This window comes from Lycium barbarum, chromosome 4, assembly GCF_019175385.1.
Source record: "Lycium barbarum isolate Lr01 chromosome 4, ASM1917538v2, whole genome shotgun sequence".
Classification (NCBI taxonomy): Eukaryota; Viridiplantae; Streptophyta; class Magnoliopsida; order Solanales; family Solanaceae; genus Lycium; species Lycium barbarum.
Window position 1 is genome coordinate 127,826,470 of NC_083340.1, and position 19,838 is coordinate 127,846,307.

Genomic DNA, 19,838 nt, shown 5'->3' on the forward strand with positions numbered 1-19,838 from the left:
TTTGAGAAGAAGAAGGAAGAAAAGAAAAGGAAATGATACCGGCTTGGAATTGCTGTCTCACAAAATGGCAATCCAAGTCGACGTGTTTAGTTCTTTCGTGAAAAACGGGGTTTTTGGCTATGTGGATGGTGGCTTGGCTATCAAAGTGGAGAGAAATCGGCAGAGAAGATGGAACAGTGAGGTCATTGAGAAGACAAACCAACCAAGTTATCTCTGCCACCATAAGACGCATAGAGTGGTATTCCACTTCGGCAGAAGAAAGAGAAATAGATGGTTGTTTCTTCGATTTCCAGGAAACAGAGCAACCTACAAGATTGATAAAATAACCACTGATGGACCTCCTAGTCTCAGGACATGTAGCCCAGTCGGCGTTGCAAAATGCCAACATTTTGAAAGAAGGTGACGAGTTCATAAAAAGCCCCAAACTCGGATCCTTTAGCAAATAGCGCAATACATGCAAAGCAGCTGCAAAATAAGGTTCCCTAGGGGTTTGCATGTACTGGCTCAAGTGTTAAACGGAGAAGGAGAGATCCGGTTGAGTATTAGTCAAAAAATTTAACTTTCCGAGCAATCGCCGATAAATAGTTAGGTCAAATAACAAAGAGCCTTCATCAGCTCGTAATTTGGAAGTCGGGTCGAGAGGAGATGACACTGGAGCAAGATCCAAAACATCAAATTCAGTGAGAACTTCCAAGGTAAACTTCCTTTGGCTTAAAATCAAACCTTGCTCCTGTTCCGAGAAAATAGTGTAGGTGTCCCAGATCTTTAATTCTAAACTCTGAATGTAAAAATGCCTTGATAGAATGAAATTCATCAATGTCATCTCCTGTTAATAAGATGTCATTGACGTATACGGCCAGACTACAAATAGCACTTCCAGTATATTTGTAAAATAATGAATACTCGTTCAATGAATGTAAGTAACCCTTAAAACTCAAAGCTGCAGTCAATCTAGAATACCATTACCTCGAGGCCTGTTTAAGGCCGTATAAGGATTTTTTTCAATCTGCAAACATGATTAGGACTAGGAGAAACCATCCTAGGAGGAAATTTTATATAAACCTCCTCTTCAAGCTCACCATGTAAAAAAGCGTTATTAACATCTAGCTGAAACAGTCCCCAATTCTTCTTGACTGCCACAACCAACAAACATCTAACAGTAGTCATCTTAACAAAAGGACTAAAAGTTTCAGTAAAATCAATGCCCTTTCTTTGGACATCACCTCTGACAACTAGTCTAGCCTTAAGCCTCTCCAAATAACCATCTGAATGCAATTTAACATTGTAAACCTACTTATAGGGTAAAGCCTTATGACCAGAAGGCAATTCAACCACTTCCCAAGTTTGGTTGGCTTCTAAAGCCTCAAACTCCTGTGCCATAGCTGTCTGCCAACCTGGACTGAGTACAGCTTGAGAGAAACTGGTAGGCTCATTGTTTGAGAAAGAGAATTGAAGTAGTGTTTATTTTGAGAAGACAAAGTAGTAAAAGAAAAACTAGGAGCTGGAACAGAAGAAATAAAACAAGTAGGAGAAAAGTTAGTCAAATGAACAGTGTTGCAAATATAGTCTTCCAAATAATTAGGTGTCTTAGTGGATCTAGCAGACTTTCTCAAGACAGTAGGATCAAAAGTGGGAGGAAGAGGACTAGACAAAACAAGAGGTAAAACATCAAGGGTAGGGGAAGAAGAACATGGTATAGGATCAATAGTAGGACTGAAATCATATATAGGAGAATCAGAAGAAGTGGGTGGATCAGATGTAGGAGAATCACATCAAGGTGGATCAGATGCAATAGGAGAAGAAACAATAGGCATAAAATAATCATGAGAATTAGAAACTACAGGAGTGGAAAAAATTCCGAGATTGGGATTAATGGAACTAAAAGGAAAAATATGTTCATGAAATATCACATCTCTGGAAATAAAAATCTTTTGAGAGCTAAGGTTAAGGAGTTTGTACCCTTACACAAGCAACTGATCTGGGATCTAGTTTGGTTCTAGTATGAGACAAAGTGGATACAAAACAAAGACAACCAAAACTTCTAAGGGCAGAATATTTAGGAGCAATACCAAAAAGAAACTCATAAGGAGTCTTAAAATGAAGTAGTTTAGTAGGGCATCTGTTGATTAAATAGGTTGCAGCCATAAGACAATCACCCTAAAATTTAGTAGGTAAGTGAGATTGAAAAAGTAAAGCTCTACAAACCTCCAGTAAATGTCTATGTTTTCTCTCAACAACACCATTTTGTTGTGTTGTTGCTGTGCAAGAAGTTTGATGCAAAATGCCTTGAGATGAAAGAAAAGAAGAAGTTGTTGTGCTAGTACCTAATTCTAGAGCATTATCAGATCTAATAACCTTAACGTTTTTGTCAAGTTGCCTTTAAACCATAGCAAGGAAAGACTTAAGAATAGGAAAAGCATTGCTCTTAGTACTTAAAAGGAAAGTCCAAGTTGCTCTACTATAGTCATCTACTATAGTGAGAAAATATTTGAAACCATCATAAGTTTTAGTTTTATATGGTCCCCAAGTGTCAATATGAAGAAGATCAAAAATTTGTTTAGTGAAAATTTGGCTATTGGGAAAAGGAAGTTTGGATTGTTTTGCTAAATGACATATCTCACAAGGAGAGTCAAAATTGGAACAAACAGAAAAAGGAATTCCATTAATATTTTTCATATTGGACAAAGGCATATTTCCAAGTCTTACATGCCATAACTTACTACTTACAATAGAAGAGGAAATACTGGAGAAACTAGATGGCAAAATGCCACTTGATTGAATACTAGAAATGGGTAGACTACTGTCTTTAGGAATGGAAACGGTACCAACTAGGCTATTATAATGCTTAAGACTACTAGTGCTATGTGGAAGACCATTCTACACATAAAGCCCATCTTGACATTCACCAAGGACCATTGGGCTCTTCATTGAAGGGCCCTGTATTAGACATTTAGAATCAATAAACATTAGAGGAAATTTGAGTTGTTTACATAATCTATGCACTGATAATAGATTATAATGAAAACATGAAATGAACAGAACATTAGAAACAATCAGGTCAGTAAAAAGTTTCACTGATCCATAATGAGTGACTGAAACCCTGTGAGAATTAGGAAGATTGACAAGAATTGGTTTAGTTTATGGTTTGAGAGTAATGAAAAACTTCTTATTGAAAGACATGTGCTCAGTAGCACCTGAGTCAAGAATCCATGAAGATTTGTTAATTTTAGGACTGGAAATATCAGATTTTAGAGAAAAGTGTTTGAAATTTATATCAGCACAATTAGCACCAGTTTTCACATCAGTAGTTGAGCCCTGTTCACCAGCCTTAACCTGCTGTAGCATAGCCATAATTTGGTTCATTTGGTCTTGTGAAAAAGGCTTTCCACCATCACTGTTATCAGTGTTGTACAAAAAATGATCCCCATTTCCTTCAGTGACAACAACAGAATTCCCTTGGACAAAGTTGCTAGGATTTTTTCCTTTGTTGAACTTAAAATGTGCTGGATATCCATGAATTTTATAGCACTTGTCAATGGTGTGTCCCATCTTTTTTCAGTACCTACAGGTTAAGTTTGAATTCTTCCCCTCATAAAACCCCTTATTTTTGGGTTCATTAGCATAGTTTCTCCTTAGGTTGTCGTTCCGTCCAGTTGCAATAAAAGAAGAGATTTCTCCAGGATATTTTGGAGTGTTGTGTACCTCGCTCTGCCTTTCTTCTTGCATCAACAAAGCATATGCATTAGCAACACTAGGCAAAGGGGAAATCATGAGAATATTACCTCTTGCAGCACAATAACTGTCATTTAGTCCCATAAGGAACTGTACCAGTCTAACATCTTGCTTAGCCTTAACATTTTTTTCCTGATGCTTCACAAGTGCACTTGCAAGAACATGAAATGAACGTATCAAGAGTATCAAGCTCATCCCAGAGCCTCTTGATCTTAGTGTAATAAGTAGCAATATCAGTAAAACCTTGCACAAGGCCACTTAATTCCTTCTGAAGCTGATAGAGTTTTGCTCTACCACTCTGTCCATATCTGGCCTCCAAATCTCCCCATAATTCCTTTGCAGTTGTGGAATAAATAACACTATCTGATATTTCTCTAGAAAGAGAATTAAGAAGCCATGAAATGACCATGTTATTAGCTCTTGACCATGCTTTATGCAGATCAGAATCAGTAGCAGGTTCAATGGAAGTACCATCTATAAAGCCTGCTTTGTTCTTAGCAATGAGGGCTATCAGCATGCCCCTTTTCCAACCTGCAAAGCTTTTGCCATCAAATGCAGAATTAACAAGCAACATCCCTGGGGAATCAGAGGGTGAAATGAAATATGCATGGGAAGCATTCACAACATCAGTTGCTATGCCTTGCCCAGCAGTTCCTGAAGCTTCAGTGATTTCAGCCATTTTGACTGATGAACAGGAATAAACAACAGATTAAGCAAGGAAATAGAGTAAAGATATAAAGAGAGTAAGATCTTTTACTGATCCTGCTCTGATACCATATTAGGAAATAAATAAACTTGGACAAAAATTGTATAGAAAACTTGCTTTGTATATTTCTGTGTATATCAACATTTGTACAGTGGTGTTTTTATAGTAGTAAAAGAGCATCTAAGAAATAACAAACTATCCACCAGTCACCTAATTATTGGTTTCTATTCTAACTAACTTCTAATCCAGAAAATTGAAATAGAAAATATCTACAATGGAATGTTCTAGTACTATATACATGTATATACTTTGTACAACTGTCTAGGTCAAGTAAAAATTTGTGTAAAAGGCCTGCTGATGATGAGAAGTGTTGTGGGCCTGTGTGAGTCTCTTGAAATAGGCCCAAATGTTTAATTTGATCTAACTTAACATTTCAGTCCATTTAGACTATGTTGACTCAAACGCAACTTCCAGATAGTTCTTGTTTAAACTCGTAACCCTCGAACACCAACTTCATCTTGTCCACAAACAACCGCCTGAGCATAAATCAAATTAGGTCACTGGAGTTTGCTCGTCTTCTTCATTTTTCTGGCAAACACTTTTCAATCTAATAAAATAAAGGACAAACAATATCCAAATATTGGGTCCGTGCACATCACGGGCCTCTAGTTGTTCCAATAATCGGGTAGTTTCCAAATTGTAGACAAGTCTACTAAAAAGGAAATATAATATTTTATTGCTGATTGTTCTACAGGTAGTCCAAATACGCACTACACGAATGAATTACTACATAGTCAAGAATGAAAAGGCCACCTTGAGAGCGATTCAAGTCAGAAACTGAGTGATAATAGTTTTTCTTGTTCATATATTTGGAGCTAATAAAATTTTATGCCTAGCATCGAATTAAATCACCTGTACCTCTAGTTGAGCTAGCTACTTCATTCCTCAAATAATTGCCATTGATGTATGAAGTCTTATATATAGTCTAAACTTGCCGAATACCGAAATGGAGCTACTATGGGTGTGTTTGGTATGGAGGAGAATATTCTTCCAAATATTTCGTGTTTTGTAAACCAAAAACAGGAAAATAGTTTTTCTAGAAAAATGACTTTTCTAACGGAAGTAGGGTAAAAAAGTTTAACACGTGACATTCCAAGCCCATTAACTCCTCCCCAGCCACTCAACGCCCCCAAACCTCCACCCCTTGACCATCCCACCCCACACTCCCGAGTCCGCACTCACTATTCCATCTCACCTCCACTGCGTTTTGCTTGAGTACATACAAATGCTCTTGGGATAATATATTTCGCTTACTTATATTTTTCTAAAAAATATTTTCCTTTGCACCAAACACACCCTATGTCTAGGGCGGAGCTATCTTGAAGGGAGGAATTTAATTTCATTGAAAAATTATACTGTGAAAATACAAAGAAATTATAAGCTATTGAATTTCTTTGACATAAATAAAAGGTTTTGGTAAAGTTAAAAAAGGAAAACAAAAGTTATTTTAGATCGTGGATTCAGATTCATGATGTATTATATATTTTTTAATTCATTTCGACAAATTCCTGAATTCTCGACTGCTGCTTTTGTGAGAAATAATTGATTCACTGCGCTGCCGTAACATGCAGTATTATTGAAGTCAGCAAAAGACATAAGTTTGGTTGTCTAATTAGGCTAATGGAAGCCGTTTAAGCAAATTCCATGTCCGCTAACAATCTACACCAACATGGTGACAAAATTGCAAGTCGCTGACCAATATAGCAGTACTTCACTATTGGTTTAACAAGTGTTTGCCAAGCATGCGTTCAATTCTTAGGTGCCACGTTTCATGATCATCATCTATCCACATGTAAAAAAGCATGCAACCAGTTGTATGATCACCTCTGTTTCCTGCAAAAGGATGTACATCCACAGGAGACAGACCCCCTTGCTTCTTATTGAACCGACTAGTCCTGCCAAATATTTCAATTGGATATATATTGACGAGTTGAAAATAAGTTAGAATTAAAAAAGGATAAATATTGAATTGTTCACCCGTAAAAAGGAAAAATTAAATTGAGTGGCTTATCTTCCATGACTAATAGCCTAAGCATTCTTTTTTCTTTTGTATATATTTTGGTAACAATGATTACTTGTCCTATTCTTATTCTCAAATTAAATGACCAACTACTCTAACGCTTCGATCGATGTGGCGATGTGCCTTTCATTTTTAGAATGCTTAATACATTCACTAACTCTTAAATTTGTCAACAAACTATAATTCGAGTATCTAAATAAATTTGTCTTTCAGTTCAAATTTTGAAAAACAGTTTATGCATATTCTCAAGCGTCTATTAGATAGTTAAGTTAATCACATAAAAAAATTATTATCTCAATAATTATACACATCAGTCTCAATTAAGAAACATTTGATATTTTATGAATCATGGAGACAAATATGTATAATTAAAGAGGTAATATATTTTAAGTGATTAACATATATACGATATGCACGCTTGAGAACACATGCTATTTTTTCCCCAATAACTTTGTACCGCTAGTATCTAATAAAAATACTTTGTCATGTGATCAGATGCTCGATCGAAACAAATTACATGTATTCATATAAAATTTACTTGCAACTTTAAGAGGCTATTGAAGAGAATATACAACATTGGTGACAAACGAGAATCCTGAGCTCTTTATAAGGCTTGGACAATCCTCCTCCCTTTAAGCTAGCTTTTGAGGTGTGAGTTAGGCCAAATGCCTAATTTGACACGGTATCAGAGCCAGGCCCAGGCCTAATCTGATGTGGGCCTCCAGAAAAAAAAAAGTAGGTAGAATACGCCGGGACCAATTGACCAGTCCCAAACCGGTAAGGTGAAAATACCCTCGATCCATGAATGTGCACGCTCCAGACCGGACAATGGATCCCAGATAAAAAGAATGTCCACATCCGGGCATGAGAGGGGTTAAGAGACTATACATCGATGATGGATGAAAACCTTGGGCTCCTTATAAGACTTGGGCAATCCTCCTCCCTTTAAATTAGCTTTTGCTGTGTGAGTTAGGTCCAATGTCTAATTTGACATAGGAATTGTAGTCCTATTAAAATAACCTAATTTAGGCGTTGACTTACTTGTATATAAGGAGGTCATATTGTGAATGAAAAGGCCGAGAAAATTCTCCCGAAAATATTCTTGTTTCTTTACTACTTTCACGCCCTTTTGATTTTACCATCTATCAATATATTAGTAACCTTTTAGAACGTTCAACAAAGTTATTAGATATTATCTTACCACTTTTATAACCTTCAAAAGTTTGAATTCCATTAAACTACTTTCGTTTTTATTTAGTATAGGGCAAATGACGGTTTTAGTCCCTGAGTTATTGCCTAATTATGATTTTAGTCCTTATGTTAATGCACTAAGCACATTTAACCTTTAATTAAATAAAGGTGCAATTTTAACCCCTAGACCTAACTTGAAGTTAAAACCATTAACTTTAGTTACTTTTCTTAACCAAAAAAGAAGAGAGAGAAAACGGATTAAGGTTGCAGATGTAACGACCCACCCAGTTGTTATTTAATAATTCACAAAATTCGTACCCGATCTAGGCCCACGATCTTAATTGGTAAGCCCTATGGGGTGTGTAAATGATTAATAGTGGGAAACATTAGTTTCGAAAAGAGTTAAAAATTACGGGCCCCGATAGAAGTTGGTCCACTATAGCTGCCAGGGTACCGCCGCAGCAGTCCCGCTATAGCCAACTCGGATGTCACGGACCAGAGTGCGCGTTTTCCATACTCAGTTTTATATTGCACCCGTCTTTTTAATAAAAGACCCTCCAAGGCTGCTATTAGGTTTTACCTGAAGAAAAACCCTTGACACTAAGAAAAAGAGGCTCCTCCAACATCCTTCACATCTTTCCTACAATTACCATCCCTCGCGGATTTCAGATAAAGGCTAGAAGGGTGGATGCTTCATGGAAGTTCGAATAGCTATTCGTCATAGAGGTTTACTTAAGTTAGACTTTGATTAGCGAATCATATATACGTATAGAATTGACGGGAGAATGCATGATTAGGTCTTCAGACACGGAGTTTGAATGGATATGTTCATAATTTAACGATAGTTTACATGTATATAGTAACTAGGACAACAATGAGTATATAATTGGGCACTAAGTTCTACACTTGCTGATGTTTATGCGTTACGAATAGGAAGTGATTATTGTCATTGTTAAAAAGGGCTATCCCGTAGTTTAGAGTAATTATTCCCATGTATATTTAATTCCAGCATTGATTGTCGAGTATATTTGTAATATTCATTACGGCTGTCCATTTGTGTCAATAAAAATGGTGGCATTGGGTTAGTTGAAACGAAGGCATAATAGTGTACACCACCAAGGACATATTTCATGACATTGCTTTCATTCATTAGCATCGTTGCATATATTGCATGTGGTTATGGGGTAATACATGGAGCATAAAGGCTGGGTAAGTACCAGTTGTGTTATCCGGTTTTATGACCGAGTTGGGGTGATTATGAGGTATTACTAAGAATCGATCATTGAAGGCGATGAGAAGGTAAGCATATTTACATATATGAAAAGGCACATTTGACCCGAGGTGAGGATATGGCCTTGAATGTGGCTCGGGTCCGAGAAGTGGATCCGAAATGAGTGGTACATGTACACCATAGGTCCCCTACAGGTCATGACTTATGGAAAATGACACCAGTTAGCATGTGTGTACAGTGTGCATGTGGTCATTGCATTGCATTTTATTTCATAACTTCATATCCTGATATTGCATGTTGTCATTCTATCACATTACTCTGTGCATCTCCTATAATTGTGTGGTGCTTTATGAGGGATTCTGATCATTCATGGAGGTGTTGGCTTAGGAATGAATTGTTAAGTTTTAGGGATCTGCATTTAGTCTGATGGATTTCGAGAGTCCCAGTGTTGATGGAAGTATGATGCGTATGTTCCGTGGATGTGTCATATCTTAGGGAGTGAACCGGATAGAAAGCTCTAAGGCTAATAATTTGGAAGTAGACGTTATTGTAATTGAGAAGATAAGATTTAATTGGCCTAAATGAATACGAAATAGGACTACATTTGACTAGTCGGATAACCGGAATACTGTGGAAATAAGAAAACCGAAATAACTAGGAATAGAGAGGTGAGTTCGTATCGGTGTAATTATCTATATTGGGAGTGTTAAGGGCGCACGTTGACTTATTTGTTTATCTTGTTGATTTTATACGGTGTTGCGTGAACTAATCTTAGTCGGCCTATGATGCTTAATAGTACGTGTGGTGTACCGATACTACTCTTGCTACATTCTCCTTGGCTGTAGATGTGTGCAGGTTATTACTTGAAGTTTCTCTTAGTGGATTTCTGGACATCTTCCTACAACCTTTCTCATCTCATTCGAAGCAGAGGCTGTTTTGGTTATCTTGTTTTATCCTTGTGTAATAGGGCTCTTGTACCTGTCTAGACTAGATCCCGGGAATTTCAGTTTTTCTTGTATCAATAATAGAGTCATTATGAGTATTTACTTTCAAATTGTGACCATTAAGTATTTTGTTGTTAATAAAACTGTTTGAATGTTGAGTTGATTGATAAGGGTTCGCCTACTAGATAGTAATATGGTAGGTGCCCACAAGGCCCGTAAGTTGGGTCGTGACAGCAGAGATGAAAGGGAAAGCAACACTACTAGAACTAATTTTGGCCAGAAGAAACTGAAATTCACGCCTAACCCAGTACTATCATAAGTCTTGCGTCATTTGTTTAAATAGAGCAGAGATGTATATATATATTTACAATTTAGGAGAGCAACTTGTTCTAATTTCAAATGCAGAAAGTACATCTGTACGTACACATTGTTATGAAATTCCTTAGTTTTAAAGGATAGAGAAATGAAGTCACACAAATGGCAATACCATTGTCCATATGCAAACAACTAATTATACTATAGGTAATAATGAAGAAGTTATCTGGGAAGGGGGTAAAGGGAAGGAAGAGGGGAGAGATATAGAGAAACAAAAAGAGATGGAAGCTGCAAACTGAGTGTATACTGTTTTTTTGTACCAAGTACAAATGTTGTTCCTGCAGAATGATTGAAGTGGTTAAGAAAAATCGTTAAAGTTAACGGTCTTAATTTCAAGTTAAGTCTAGGGATTAAAATTGCACATTTTATTTAATTAAAAGTTAAATGTGTTTATTGCATTAACACAAGGACTAAAATCATAATTAGACAATAACTCAGGGACTAAAACCGCCATTTGCCCTTTAATATATGATGTTTTTCTTTTCCAATCACTACTTAATTAAGTTTTATCTGTTATATTATCACTAATATATCAACTAAATAAATCAAACTAATCGGCAAACTTCATCTAATAAAATGACAGGAAATAATAATAATAATTAAATTATTGAAAGAATTAGTGTTCAGGCTCGTAGGCTGCGATCAAAATCATACTATCTCTGTTCTAATTCATGTGGTTTAGCTTTGACTGCACTCATGTAATTGAAGTAAGAAGACTTTTAGAGTTTTATGAACAAAAATTAAAAATAATGCGTTGTATCAAAATACTTTTGAATCCTATGGGTTAAATATATCGTGTAATATATTAAAATTTATAAGTTACTAAATATAGAAAGTTACATTCTTTTTCAAAAGATTCTTATATCATAGACTCTTCCTTTTTTCTAAGTTTTATCTCTAAGTATTAAAACGATAGATTCTTCATTTACAAATGAATTAATCCTTCCGTGATTAATAATGAAATTTTTAGCTAGAAAAAGATTGTATGACATGGACGCTCAGCCCAACTCGATCAGATGATGAGATTTTCAATTGATTTGATCGAATCTCATTCTTTCTCACAATTCATATAACGGAGCTTTCTATCAAGATCTTTAAAGAAAAGTACGAGATATAATTTAAAACAGGGGCTCGAAGTAATCTTTTTACCCTCAAAATAAAATTCTCCAAATTAAAGAATTCTAATTAGTTATCTCCAAAACAGTTACAAACCCCAACCCCCCCCCCCCCCCCCCCCCCCCAAAAAAAAAAAAAAAAAGTTAAATCTAAAGCTAATCATCCTTTTGGTCGTTGACGGTCGTGATTGATTCCCCAACTATGGATTCCAAAGAGCAAGTGTGCCGCAGCAATCAAGAACTCCACAGCTTGTTGGGCAGTTAAAAGGTGTAGCAAATTCTTTATGGTCCTCAGCCTCAGTTGATCTGCTCTCTCCAATATTCCAACCAGCCTTTCCATCTTATTATCAGTATCTCCAATTATATCATTTGCACTATCCTACAATTGTACACAATTAATTATATGAAACACATTTAAATTAAGGAGACCTAATAAGCTGTATTCCTAATTCCTATTTCGCTTAAAGTGTAGAATTGGGTGTCTAATTCAAATGCACTCATAATGTAAATGTTTTTTTAAAGTAAAAATCATTTAAAAGTTAGTTAACTAATAAATAATTGTCTGACGTGAGTTTTGTAATCAGAAAAATAAGGTACATTACGAGGTTTAACCACAAATCTTCTTAATGATTGCAGGTTCCTTCAGGAATTCATGAAGAACCCGGAGATACAACACATATTCCATGAAGCTAGCTGAGTAGCACATGAGGTGAGTACAGAAGCAAAATGCCCCCAAAAAATTATTTTGAACCAAAATATCTTAACAAAAAAAAGGTTACAAAACTACCTTTAGCGCAGTATTTTACTGCGCTAAAGCACTTAACCGTAACGGATCCGTTAAGTGTTTTAGCATAGTAAAATACTGCGCTATAGCAATTCGTCTCTCTCCTATAGCGCAGTATTTTACTGCGCTATAGCGCTCCACTTTAAACCCATCGGGTTCCACCACTGGTCCCTCCAGTGGCCAAAAAAAAAAAAAACGAAAACGCCATTGGAGGCGAATCCGAGGTGGTCCCCACATCCAAAAACGTCATTTGTTTTTATTAAATTTCATCCGTGAAAGTTTAGATTCTCGGTATATTCAAGTCAAGGAGTAAGGATCTAAGTTCGAATTTTGGGAAAAAGCGTCGTACAACTTGATTAAAATAACTCTACAAAAAATCTTCGATTAAGGTTTTCTACTATAAACTTTTGTTATTATTTTGTTATATACATTATATTCTAAGCATGCTTAACATTTAATCCTTGCCATTTTCCAAAAAAAAAAAATCATTTTTTTTTGTTCTTGTTCGACTAGGCAGTGGCTTTTGCCACTGTTCCGATTTTTTTTTTTGTTTAATTCATTATTTGTTAAATGTTTATGAATTGTTAATTTGTTAAATGTTTTTGAATTGTTAATTTGTTATATGTTTATGAGTTGTTAATTTGTTAATTATTTATGAATTGTTAATGGATTATTATTTTGTTAATTGATTATTTGTTAAATATTGATTATTTATTAGTTGTTAAATATTGTTTATGAATTGAAAGAAGTTGATTGGTAATGAATTATTATGTTGTTAACACTTTGTTTGGATGATTGTTATGTATTGTTTTGACATTTATCGTATTGTGTTGTATTGTATAGGACCAAATCAGTGGTTACATAAAATAGGACCTTTCGTCGTTACATAACAATAAAATTAAAGTAACAATCAAAGCAAACATTGTATTTAAACTAACAACATAATATAATACAATAGGTAACAACCATCCAAACAAGTTGTAAATGATTATGAATTGTTAATCTATATAATTTTAAAAGCGTGAATATATATGTTAAATAAAAAAAGATTATCTTAAAAAGAATAGTTAAAGTTCTTCTTTTCATAAATACATAAGCTAACGAAAAAAATGTAAAGTTTGTAGGAAAATATGTGGTCGACGAATATACTCTTTTAGTTTAATTTTATCGTAGTTGTGTTGGCTATTTGGTCAACTAAAAATATATCACATATTCAAAATAAAGTTCTAAACAAATATTACTGTTGAATTTCGATTCCCAAACTAATTAACTTAATAAGTCTTTGCTATCACATAATTCAAAAGTAATTAACTTAAAAATCTTTGCCATCACATATGTGTCATTACTATCACATATTAAATTTACTACATATCCCATGTTAATTATTCACAAGATATAATACTACATAATTCACATATTCCCTACAAATTATTAATTAGTTAATATAATTTATCTTTCATTTCAAGAATAATGACTAATTTAGTTTGTACAGACAGGACTCTATCATGGATCCGAATGTTCCCCCTAGGCCCGATGTTCCCCCGACGCCCGATGCTCACCCGGGGCCCGATGATCACCCAGGGCCCGCTGATAGATCAGTATTGTCTTTGCAAGACAATCATAGGTCAGAGTTATTATGGGCCGGTACTATAGGGATATCTACTAGGCTCCGTCCCCGTAGGCTGCAGAGAGTGTGGACTCTTTTACGCGAGCACCCCCCCACACCCTCGCGTGTTGGAGATATTGTTTCGGGGCGGCATCTACCGTTGCGTGTCCGTTGGTCGGGTACAGCATAATTGGGCCTCATCACGGCCATGGTTGAGCGGTGGAGGACAGAGACACATACCTTCCATCTTCGCACTGGTGAGGCCACGATTACACTTCAGGATGTAGAGGTCCTCTTTGGATTGCGGGTAGATGGAGAGCCACTACACACTCGGTACGAGCCTCCTCCTGGTCAGACGTGGGCGACAGAGTTGACTAGGCTCACCCACTTCGTGCCTGATGTCGAGGGCCAGATTTCGGGACAGAGTCGGGTTAAAATTAGTGCACTCTGCACTTATTTGGAGGGTCTGGATCCGGTTGACGGCGGCACCCCGCAGGACGATGTTGATCGTCATGCCCGTTTGTAACTGCTTATTATATTCGGGGGTATCTTGTTCCCGAACTCATTGGGTGCCTTTGTCAGCTTACGTTATTTGGTTTTCTTGGAGCATTTGGACCGCCTGGGAGACTATAGCTGAGGTGGTGCTGTTTTGGCGTATCTTTACAGATGCCTGTGCCGAGCGTCTGTTGGTGTTGTCAGAGATGTGTGTGGATTTTTTGCTCTTCTCCAAGTAATATTTTAAGTGTGCCTTCCTTTAATGTAGACAAACCTCTTGAAATGACGACTTAAAAATCGTATTTTCTAATATCGCTTACAGTTATGGGCGTGGGAGAGGATGCTGCCTTTTCAGCCCGTACCTAGGCATCACCTCGAGATTGACATGCCTTATGCGAGGAGGTGGACAGCGGGTTTTGACCGGGATGTGGATACGCACCACATTATTCTTCCATTCCGGGACCAGCTTAATCACATGACGGACGATGCGGTAAAACTATTTAAATTTACATTAATAATTTAATTAAACGTTTCTACTTGGTGATCACTGATTTGTATTTATATGTTATGCAGCTATTTATATGGACGTTGTACACTGCTATATTAGATGGTTTGCCGCTCTTCTGTAGGGCAGGTCAGGGGGTTTGGAGGTCGCGAAGTCCATTGATACACCTGGACATCGTAGAGGATCACATGCCCGAGCGTGTCTTAAGACAGTTTGGGCATACACAGAGTATACCCCCTGACGTCCGTCATGAGCTCCGACACTACCAGCGGGACGATCGGGCTGCCGTTAATGATGATTTTCTGGCTTTCATGGATGTCCAGCTCCACCGTTGGGAGAACAGGTTGGGCACTTTAGCGGTGGTCGGCCATTTGACTCCCATTGAGCATTACATGCGCTGGTATCATCAGATCACACGCTGATTGATCGGCAACCCAGCTTTGCGTCCCCCTAGGGATGTAGGATACTCAGCACTCGCGGGGCAGTACGAGGCATTGGTATGTTTATAGAAAAATAGATTTATTTAATTGCATTAATTGTTATGTTTTAAAAAATAACTTTTTTTTTCTGTTGAACACAAATGTAGCTGGTGGCCGTACAACGTTTATGCATCTTGGGGTTAGAGCATATGCCTTACCCTGGGCTTGCGGGGCTTGCGACGGAGATGGTACGGATATCCGAGGATGGTATCCGGCCGGCAAGCGAGATTAGGCGCTAGGAGGAGCATGTTCCGGAGGCTGAGTATCAGGCAACGCCAGAAGGAGGACCGGGTGCTCCCAGAGGAGGAGGTCGTGCTGGCAGAGGACGCCGTGCGCGTAGAGGACGCGGTGCTGCTGCTGTTGGACCTGGTGGTGGAGGACACCATCTGGTAGATGAGTCGGATGAGGCCGATCCCATTCCAGAGGGCGTTCACGGTCTAGTCCATCCGCAGCTGTTCCAGGCCGGTGGCAGCTCACCCGGGGACTCACCTACGTTTACGCCGGCGCTCTTACTTGATGAGATACCCGGGTCTTCATCACAGCCGAGCCAGAATGCATACATGGATGAGCGTGATAACGTTGATTGGGCGGAGTTATGCACTTCATTAGCTGATGAGCGGCTTGTGAGGAATTTAGAGGGAGCTAGAATTCTTGACTTCGATGAGTTTTTGATCCCGGTTAGTTTTAGGATTCGGCGCCAGCAGGTCCACCAGAGCCACCCACTCAGGCGTTTTCTCATGGGTCTGCCGAGCCAGCGGTGTCTTCCCATATGACTACCGAGCCACAGGTAAGTTTTTTATTAAAATATATTTTATTCAATATAAGGTCAATATTTAATATACATATTTCATTATTTAAAGTACTTATTTTAAATATGTATGTTACTTATTATTTCATTTTTTTCATATTTTAGGATTCGGCGCCAGCGGGTCCACAGGAGCGACCCATTCAAGAGCATTCTCATCAGCCTGTCGAGGCAGAGGTGTCTTCTCATGAGACTACCGAGGCGCATGTAAGTGTTTTACTTAAAACTAATTTTATTCAATATAAGGTAAATATTTATTTAATTTTTATAATCTTTACTTGGACTTCGAACAACATCTCGTCCGGAGACTACCTCATATTCACCACCACACCCGTCTCAGGAGCCTACAGACCTATCTCAGGAGCCTACTCAGGCGTCTGTTGACACACAGGTTTGATTAAATAAATAACGTTAATGTATTCAATATAAATAAGAAATGGTACTAATTATTATATATTTTTTAGGTTCATCCTTTGGCGCCCGCGGTGGAAACTCTTGACGAGGAAGAGTCCGAGTTTCCAGACTCAGGTCATCATGAGGTTCTGCCCGTGCGAGCGGGACCAGATCGCAAGAAGAAGCACATTCTAGTCAAGGGCGCACGGGCCAGGGGAAGAGATGATGATCATGACTTGGAGCACCCGTTATTAAGAGGAAAAAGGACGATGGAGACGATGGCGAGGGCGGTGGGGATTGTATGAGCCTTAGGCCTAGGGATAGTCTCCGACATACTACATGTGGGAAGCATCCTCGATAGTGTATATACATTAGTGTTGTACAATTTATCGTAAATATTAACTATTTTTTGCATATTTATAAATATTATCTTAGTCTTTATTGTTGTTTATAGTTTTACATCCTAAATTGATAATAAAAAAAAAACGTGACACATTCGAAATAAAGTTAAAGCATTAATTTAAAAATAAGACGAAACCCTAAAAGATAAATAACTTAAAGCTAATGACTACAAGTCTTCAAACAAAAAAGGACTTCGAGCACTTTTCAACCACTAAAACGACAATCCAAAGTATTGCGTATTCTTGATGTATTGAGCCTATTTTATTAATTGTACAAATATAAGTAGGGTTCTATATAAAATATTGAAGTTCCGGAATTTCAAAGCATGATTAATATACGGCTAAACTACGTAAAAAGGAGTGAAAATGTAGTAAGAGGCTGGTTTTGGAAAATGGCGGAGCGCTATAGCGCAGTAAAATAATGCGCTATAGGTTAGAGACAAATTTCTATAGCGCAGTAAAATACCGCGCTAAAGCAGTCAACGGGTCCGTTACGGTTAACTCCTATAGCGCAGTAAAATACTGCGCTAAAGCACTTAACGGGTCCGTTACGGTTAAGTGCTTTAGCGCAGTAAAATACTGTGCTAAAGGTGGTTTTGTAACATTTTTTTTATTGGGATATTTTAGTTCACAATGGTTTTTTTGGGGCATTTTGGTTCCGGACTCCACATGAGGTCCCCCATATTTGCACACAAGGGGACCTATGAGATCAGCTCTAGAGGAAACAGAGAACTCGGAATTCCCCTCCTTTTATTATGCTTTCGTTAAACAAAGACAATTTAGAGATATCATATTTTTTGATCTATACCATACCAATGCAGTGTAATAACTCTTTTAATTCCGCACTTCAATTAATGCACCGTTCAGTTCAGCAAGAAAAAAGAAAAAAGAAAAAAACTCAGACTAAACATAGATAATGTAGAGGGTCTAACTTGTAGACACATAAAAAAAATTATATTCTCATTATAATTTAATTTATTGTAGCATGTTATTTATCTTATTCAGGTGAGTTCAAATTGTCACTAAAAAATAAGTATGGGCGAATAGCAGAGGCTTTTAACTTGAAAAATAAGACAGGACAAAGCATATACTATAATATGTTGATAACTTGTTATTGTACCCTGGATATAGGTTAAGTTAACTATAATTTTTACCATTAGCAAGAGTTAGGGTGGAAGGGATCAGAGTCTCGATTTCGAATACTGCGGAAAAAAAAAATCTTATTCGAGAATATTTTCCCGGCCTTATGCACACGAAAACTAATAGTCTGAGCACCAGTGGCGGAGCCACGATTTTCATCTAGGGGTTCAAAAATTCTAAAAGGTAAATAAACGAAGAAGTCAGGGGGTTCAACATCTACTATATATACATAATAAAATAATTTTAACTTTAAAAATACACTGTAATTTTTCGTCGAGGGGGTTCGGATGAATCGCTGGACATAAGCTGGCTCCGCCTCTGCTGAGCACCAATATGATATTGAAACATCGAACCAAAAAAATACTACTAAATTTACTATTATGAGCTGGTACGTAACTGTCTAGAAAACAAAAATGATGAAAAAAATCCAGGTACTTGCCTGCCAATCTGAGAGTTCTTCGGTAATAGCATTTTCTTGCTGAATAGCTTCACACTGAAGCTCACTAAACCTAGTGAGCTGATTAGGGGATAAATCAGCTAGGTCGCCGTTACGGCAACCATTCAGAATATCAAATATGCGAGATTCAAAAAGGATGCCCGATTCAGTATAAATAATATGAAAAGCAGTGGTGGGTCGCCAACTGGCGACCCAGTACAAGGACCGCTCAAGGGAATTAGACCATGGTGCATTAAAAACACAAAGTATGTCATTTTTTGCCGCAATTGACTTTACTCGATTATACTCGGAGTAATGAGAAGTGACTTTTTGGATTAATTTTGTGTGCAACTCATGTTGTTCTTGGTTTATAGCAGGTCTTGGTGCTTTGTTGAGTTGTTGTACTAATTCACGAAGTTGGTCATGCCATACTTCGTGGAATTTTTGGAAACTCGACATTTTTCCTTTTTGTTTGTACATGATTTTACTAGCTAGGTCCCTCTTTGGTGTATTTTAGGACTCTTTATTGGATTGAGGTTTGAGTTTTGAGTGGATTGATTTATAGGCATCCGAATTTTGGCAGCTAGCATAGGAGAAAATGACTTAATGGTCACTTATTTTTAGTGCTAAGTTTAAAATAGTCCCTTAAGTATAATCGAAGGAATTTTGATCTTTTATGTTTGTCAAAAGTGAACACTTTTGGTCTACATTTATTTTATCAAAATTTGGTTGTTAGATAAAACCGAAATTGTCAAATAAATAATATTTAACGAAACCTGACATTTGAAAGTACAGTTTTTGCAGTTTATGTGTTTTTTTTACCAGTTCTAGCATCTGATGCAGCTTTTTAAGGTACAATTTCAATTATTTTTTGTCTATTTTTTTGTGTTTGGTGTAGTTTCTTGTGCTATAGTTTCTTTGATTTTGACGAAAGTTTCTGATTAAAATCTTTTGTTTCACAATTTTAATTAAATTTAACAATTAGAATATAATAAATATCTAATAGAGATCAAAATTTGTCAATGAACTTTAAGACCAAAATGCTTAGATAATACTTCTAGAACTACTTTAAACCTATCATCAAAAGATAAGGGACTGTATATTGGTCATTTTCTAGCTAGCGTTGTGCATGATAGGTGGCGCCTCCAGCCGTTGTTTGGAACTTGGAATTTATAATGTTTGATAAAATGCAAGTGACCTTAGCTTTTTCGTGAAAATATCTACGCCCTCCGTCTTAAAATATTTGATTGCATTTTTTATTTACACGCCCATTAAAAAAGAATTATAAATATATCATTTTGACAATTATACTCTCTTAACAAATTTCATCATGTTCTCTCTACTCAATAAATATTAATCCATTAATGATGAAATCTCTTAAATGTTGGCGTGTGAACTCACAAAATAAGCCCATTGATGT

At 37.0% G+C, this 19,838-nt stretch overlaps 1 protein-coding gene and 1 long non-coding RNA gene across 2 annotated transcripts; one reads left to right on the forward strand and one right to left on the reverse strand.

Moving 5' to 3' along the window:
- Positions 1-594: 594 nt before the first annotated feature.
- LOC132636415 (uncharacterized) lies at positions 595-4,652 on the forward strand. Its single transcript, XR_009581250.1, has 2 exons — positions 595-695; positions 4,177-4,652. It is a non-coding gene; the product is annotated as an uncharacterized LOC132636415 (long non-coding RNA).
- A 6,857-nt stretch (positions 4,653-11,509) lies between these two features.
- Positions 11,510-18,932, reverse strand: LOC132638575 (protein DOG1-like 3). Its single transcript, XM_060355410.1, has 2 exons — positions 18,422-18,932; positions 11,510-11,753 (listed from the first exon to the last, which is right to left on the reverse strand). The coding sequence occupies exons 1-2, from the start codon at positions 18,896-18,898 to the stop codon at positions 11,535-11,537; spliced, it is 696 nt and encodes a 231-aa protein (XP_060211393.1). The 5' UTR covers positions 18,899-18,932; the 3' UTR covers positions 11,510-11,534.
- Positions 18,933-19,838: the final 906 nt, after the last annotated feature.